At 36.6% G+C, this 6,000-nt stretch overlaps 1 protein-coding gene across 2 annotated transcripts in view; it reads right to left on the bottom strand.

The window, feature by feature from the left end:
* Positions 1 to 1,375: 1,375 nt before the first annotated feature.
* The window catches only part of TGFBR1 (transforming growth factor beta receptor 1), a 46,956-nt gene continuing 42,331 nt past the window's right edge, over positions 1,376 to 6,000 (bottom strand). For both annotated transcript variants that reach the window (XM_032164668.2, XM_058445156.1), the window contains exon 9: positions 1,376 to 5,854. In XM_032164668.2, the coding sequence (XP_032020559.1) occupies positions 5,729 to 5,854 (126 nt within the window). In that variant the 3' untranslated portion in view covers positions 1,376 to 5,728. The remainder of the gene's footprint in view (positions 5,855 to 6,000) is intronic.

Raw genomic sequence — 6,000 nt, 5'->3', positions numbered from 1 at the left:
ACCTATATTGTAAACCCAACAGTATGGTGATATAATTACTATATAGTCTTATGCTATTGAAAGATAACTTACATTTATTTTGGTAGGCAAGTATTTCCCCAAGATTCCCATTCTCTAGTCATTTAATCAAACACTAATCTTGGTACTGCCGTGAATGGACTTTGCAGGTAAAATTGAGGTTACTAAATAGGGCAATTATCCTGGATTATCCAGATGGGCCCTGAGTAATCACATGGCCCCTTAAAAGCAGAAGAGGGAAGCAAAAGCATTAGAGAAATGCAGTGGAAGAGACAGTGGAGAGATGAGGCAGAAGGGGAGATCAGAGAAGTGCAAGGACGATTCAACCCATTGTTGCTGGTTTTGATGATGGAGGAGGGAACCACGAGCCAAGGAATTTGAGTGGCTTCTAGAAACTGACAACCACCCCTGGCCAACCTGTCTTACAACCATATGGAGCTGAATTCTGCCAACAACCTCAATGAGCTTGGAAGCCTATTCATCCCGAGCCTCCAGAAAAGAATGTCGTCCAGCCAATGCCTTCATTTTGACCTTTTAAAATACGGAGCAGAGAACCATCTGAGCTATGTTATGCCCAGACTTCTGAATTATGGAATTCTGAGATCATAAATGGGTGTTGCTTTAAGCCAGGGCATTTGTAGTAATTTATGGCAGCTATACAATCATACAGTCTTTTCTAGTTGTACACATATCCACCATTTCTGGTGCTCTTCATTTCATCCTGTGGATTCAGGTTACCATCTGGTGTCATTTATTTTGTGTGTGAAGGATTTAGTATTTCTTGTAAGGCAGATGTCCATAGGCAACAAATTGTCTTAGTATTTGTCTGGGAATGTCTTTAATTTCACTTTTTTTCCAACTTTTAACAAAAGCTTCATATCCTGGTGATGTCTTTATTATAAGGAAAAAAAAAATCCCTAAATCCAGCCTTCAAATTGAAGTAACTATCTCTAATGTGAGAGCAATCCTACTCACAAAGCCCCTCCCCAGAGTCAGTCAAGGGTTTGGGGACCACATCTCATCATTTTTCCAGTTCTCTTGTAAGCCAAGTTTTCATCCCCAGGAGACTAACAAATGTGCTGACCCAAAGGCAACAGAGTTCACCTGTAGACAGGTCCATCATGCCCCACTGGAAGACCCACACCCCTAAGCATGTGGAGAAAAGCCCCCAGGCACAGAGACACACCTGCAGACAGGAGGGCACTCCCCAAACATGCTATAATATCTTAACTTCCACTAGATAGGGTTAGAAGACTTCTAAAGACTCTTGTAACTCAAAGGTTCTAGTTGCCATCTACAGCAACTACATATGGCATGACTCATTCCAACATACACACTTTATTTTAAAATATGCCACTGGCACTTGGGAAAAATGTAATTTATTTGCACTGCTTCCATTCTTCTACTGTAGTGTTAGGACTTAACATAAGCATCACTCTTCTATTTCCTATTTACATTCATTTGGAATATTACTACAAATACAATATACAATTTAAAAAACTTATGGGGAAACGCAGCTTATGTTTTTTTCTCCTCTTTACAGGCTTCTCAGTATCATTCGACTTAAATGGAAATTTATATGGAATTTTCTGTACATATCTTAAAGGGCAGAGATTACACTGATAAAGCCAAAAGAATTCTGCACAAATACAATACAGAAAACAGAAAGTACAGATGATGTTATTTGGGGTACAAATATAAACAATACAGTACCATTTGAGTAACTGAGCAACATAATACCCATACTTTATAGAAATAAAACTGCAAACCTGGAGAATGCTCTGACAAATATTAAACATTATATACACAATGAGGTAAATGTACCTTGGTCTCTTGAGAGGTAATTTAAGTTTAAAGCAATTGACATTTTGAAGCATCTCCTTGACATATGAAGAAATATCAAACACCCCATTCCGTTGGCACAACGTGAAAAAGGGGTATCAAAACATGGTTCATGATATTCAGTTCACAAATCTTGTTAAAAAATAAAAACAAATTCACTGAAGTTCCTTCTCAGTTGTAATAAACAGGTTGAATGCTATTAACCATATTTTTAAAAGTTAACATTTACAAACAAGATTGCATAATGGGATTGAAAAGTTTAATGTACTGACAATCATCATAATGTTCTAGAAGTCCAGCATTCTTGAGAGAGAGGGCCCATGGGTATTCCAGTAATCCAAAACAGAGACAAGAAGCTGCAGTACATGTCCAGAGATAATCCTTAGTATCTCAAAATATCTGAGTTGGCATTTTCTGCCACAGTGTTAAGAGAACCATTATGTGGAATCACTACCATTTGGAGCCAGAACACTGCCATGGTCAAGAAACAAACAGTTGACTTACGATTCTTCCAGTGCAAGAATAAAAATAAGCTTTTGATGATGTGTCTAACAGGATAGTGATTTTGTTGTGCACTCTAATGATCTCTTTGCCATCTTGTTTTAATCTGACAGTTCTCAGACATAGAGAAAAAAGGTAACTCATGCATGGACTACAAAATCGCCAAGTGACCACTTACAGTTTGTAATAACTGAAATCTGGGATTCTTGATAGCCATGGCACTGTACACCAACTCAAGGCACTTCTTGAGCACTATCATTATTACAGCAGAATTACAGGCTCAGCTCTTCAGACCTTACCCTGTCTTATAGGGGATACAACTGGCCACTGTTTCTGACACAACTCCACTGCCACAGGAGCCACCTTGCTGCCATCCCACTCCTCATCCATGGCCGAAGTCAAAGCAGGGGCATCCCAAGCCTCATCTGCTTAATCTCCAAACTTAGAGACCCCTCCCTACCACCTCTAATGACTGAAGGAAATGGAAGTAGGTCCCACAACTTCCATCAGCCGTTTTACTCTACGTCTCCAAAGCGGCTCTTCAGTCAAAAGGCTGTGGGGGAGGCAATGGTCTCTGTGTCAGGGACCAGCACGCAGGAGAGCAGGTTGCAAGAAACAGCTGGAGACAGGATGGACCAGAGATGTCTATGCCCCACTAAGTCGTATTTCCTCCGTCCCCATTCCTCCTGGCTACTGACAAAATGAATATGGACACACAATTTACTAGAAGATGTTTTAGGCAAGTTGAATCTTGGAAGGTGAGCATCCTAGGATGGGCAGTATAAACGACTGTGTTTTTAAATGACAAAATTATTACTCTAATCAAATTTATCTGCAGTTATCGACAGTAATCATGATCCATCCCACCTTTTAAGTTACTTTCATTTTCAATATCAGCCAATTGTGGTTTATCAAACCATCCCTAGCCAAAAAAGGAATTAACTGCAGTAATATGTAGAGTCAATTTAGAACTAAACTCCAACTTTAAAAAAATTCCCTGATTCATCAGAAGTACAGTTTATCCACTTAGGTAAGAAAAGTATAATTGTAACTCAATCTTTGATTCAGTAAAAAATATCTTCAGCAAAAGTGGATAATCTTACATGAAAGTGAGAAATCATGTATTATAACTTTAAATCAGACAACTTTTGGTATATTCTTAAAATTATATAAAAATAGTTTTAGTGATAAAATGCATTGGTCCCCTGGATTTCATAAAGCAGATCTGGTAGGCTTAGAAATGGCCCAGGAAAAACAAAAAACAAAAAACCCCACAAAAAAAGTACCTGATCACAGAATTAGAGATTATTATTAAACAAGTAATACAACACAACTATAAAAACAAACCTCTCAAACCCATTCATTTGCTTCAATGAAATTATGGTATCTACAGAAAAAAACTCAACTTTGTAGTCAAAATAGTAACCTCTAAGCATTTTTCCCATGATGTTTTTAAACACATGAAATTGACACTAAATTCCTATGTAATATGTCACTCATTCTAAAATTACTTTGGTTTTAAGACCAAATAGTCTTTCAAATTTATTCTACATATAAGAGATAAGACATTATCAGAATGCAACTCATTCAGTGTAAATGGCCACTTTCTCTTCCTGACCAAAATACTGTATGGGTTACTCTGACCCTGTATCGGGGAACTGATAGCACTATGAAGTCGAAGTCTTGCCTCACAGCTATGATAGTTTTTTCTCCCCTCAGAATAAGATCACAGTGATAAAAGGACTTCGAAAACTGTAAAAGCCCTGCAGAGACTTCATAGCATTGGAAGTAAAAACCAGTTATTATAAGCTAATTTCAACTTAATGTGAGAAGATCATGACAAGTTTGCTTTCAATATTTGACCAAAGACATCTGTAAATGGAGAAAAACCTATACTCAGAATGTTCTTTAGCTACCACCTCTCCCAAGTATCAAGGGTGCACTGAATGCATTACATAAATTACATGTAAAGTAAGCAATTGCAATGTATGCACACATAAGGAAACACTGAATTAAAAGCTGCCTTCCTCAAAGTGTAGTGATACCTCAAAACCACACTAGCTCTAACCTCAGTTACAAAGACAGAGGATCCACCGAACGTTTACTCCTACATACATAACAAATGTGACTTTCTTGCACATCTGTTACCTATTCAAATTATTAACTACCTTTGCCTTCCTAGAAAAAGGCCTATTATTTAATATTAACCATATTCTAATTTTAAATGTAATTCATGTCTTAAAAAAATAACACTGTCTTTGAACAGATAAAGAAAAAAATGGCTTACAGAATACCACATAACTTTTCACAAGCAGCTAGACAAACTTTCCCTTTTAGAAAAATTAGTCTTTATGCTACAAATATTAAAGTACTATAAGCATCTAGAGTGCCACTTGATTTTTTAAAAGTATACTTAGACAACACAATTAAAATGCAAAAGCTTGATGTGAGAATATTCAAACATGACCATGCTAACAATTTACTAATTAATGCCACTTCATTTCTTTAGTGGCTTAAGCACATTTTGGTAGGAGAAAGGCATTTTCAAAATAGAATACCAAATGACATACCACAAAAACTCTTCCAAAAAACAAAACAGGAAAAGTTTGGGTTACCCAGATAAATAAGCTTTTTGAATTCAAACACTATAGGTTTTAACACAGAGACTTTCAGCAATTCTACTCATTTCCATTAGAAAGACACAGAAGTGGCACTTACTGGTATAGTACAATCCCATTCTGAAGGCATGTAATGTTCTGAATAAGTGAAAGAACAATAATAGTATACAAAATACTATTGCATAAATTATGTTCCTCACTACTATATGAGGTCATTTTTAGACTCAAGATAAGAGTTTTATAAGTGTTAGTTTTAAGATCCTGAAAAACTATAGAACAGTACATTCAAAGTCTGAATCAAGGAAACTCTAGTGGTTCAGAATCCTCTGAGAATGTACTAACCAGGAGTAAATCACTTTCTTCAGTAATAAGAAATGTTTCATTATAATTCAGCAATCCAACTCCTTTGCCCTTAAAGATGATCTCCAGCACAGCAGAGTTACCTAAAGTTAAGACCAGCAATCATCTTTTTAAAAAACAAGTTTTGTTAATAAAAAATAAAGGTAGACTACACAACATTTTGTAACTGTCCTGGGAAAGAAGCGTTCATAGTGCACAGAAAGGACCCACATGGCTGTTTCCTGGGTCCAAAGAAATCCTGGGAAGTTTTTAATTGACTTTATTACACTGCTGCAAAAGGAAGCAACATCCTTCTGTTCCCTCTCAGTGAGGTAGAACAATTGACCTCCCAAATTAAAACCCAGGAGCAGATCTGAAGAAAAAAGTAGAGTTCAGGCAAAGCTGTAGAATTACATTTTGATGCCTTCCTGTTGACTGAGTTGTGATAATGTTTTCTTAATCCGCAATGCTGTAAGCCTAGCTGCTCCATTGGCATACCAACATTCTCTCATAATTTTAGCCATTACTCTCAAGGCCTACAAGAAAATATAAAAAAAAAATTAATGCCATGCACCATTTTCCATTGGTCTGGATACGAATTTTTACCGGTAAATTTTCTTTTTAAATGACATATACACTTGTTGTTTAAGCATTATTTGTAATAGCAAATGAGTAGAAATTA

This window comes from Hylobates moloch, unplaced genomic scaffold (assembly GCF_009828535.3).
Source record: "Hylobates moloch isolate HMO894 unplaced genomic scaffold, HMol_V3 SCAFFOLD_10, whole genome shotgun sequence".
In the NCBI taxonomy this organism is placed as follows: domain Eukaryota; kingdom Metazoa; phylum Chordata; class Mammalia; order Primates; family Hylobatidae; genus Hylobates; species Hylobates moloch.
This window is presented reverse-complemented; position numbering and strand designations above follow the sequence as displayed.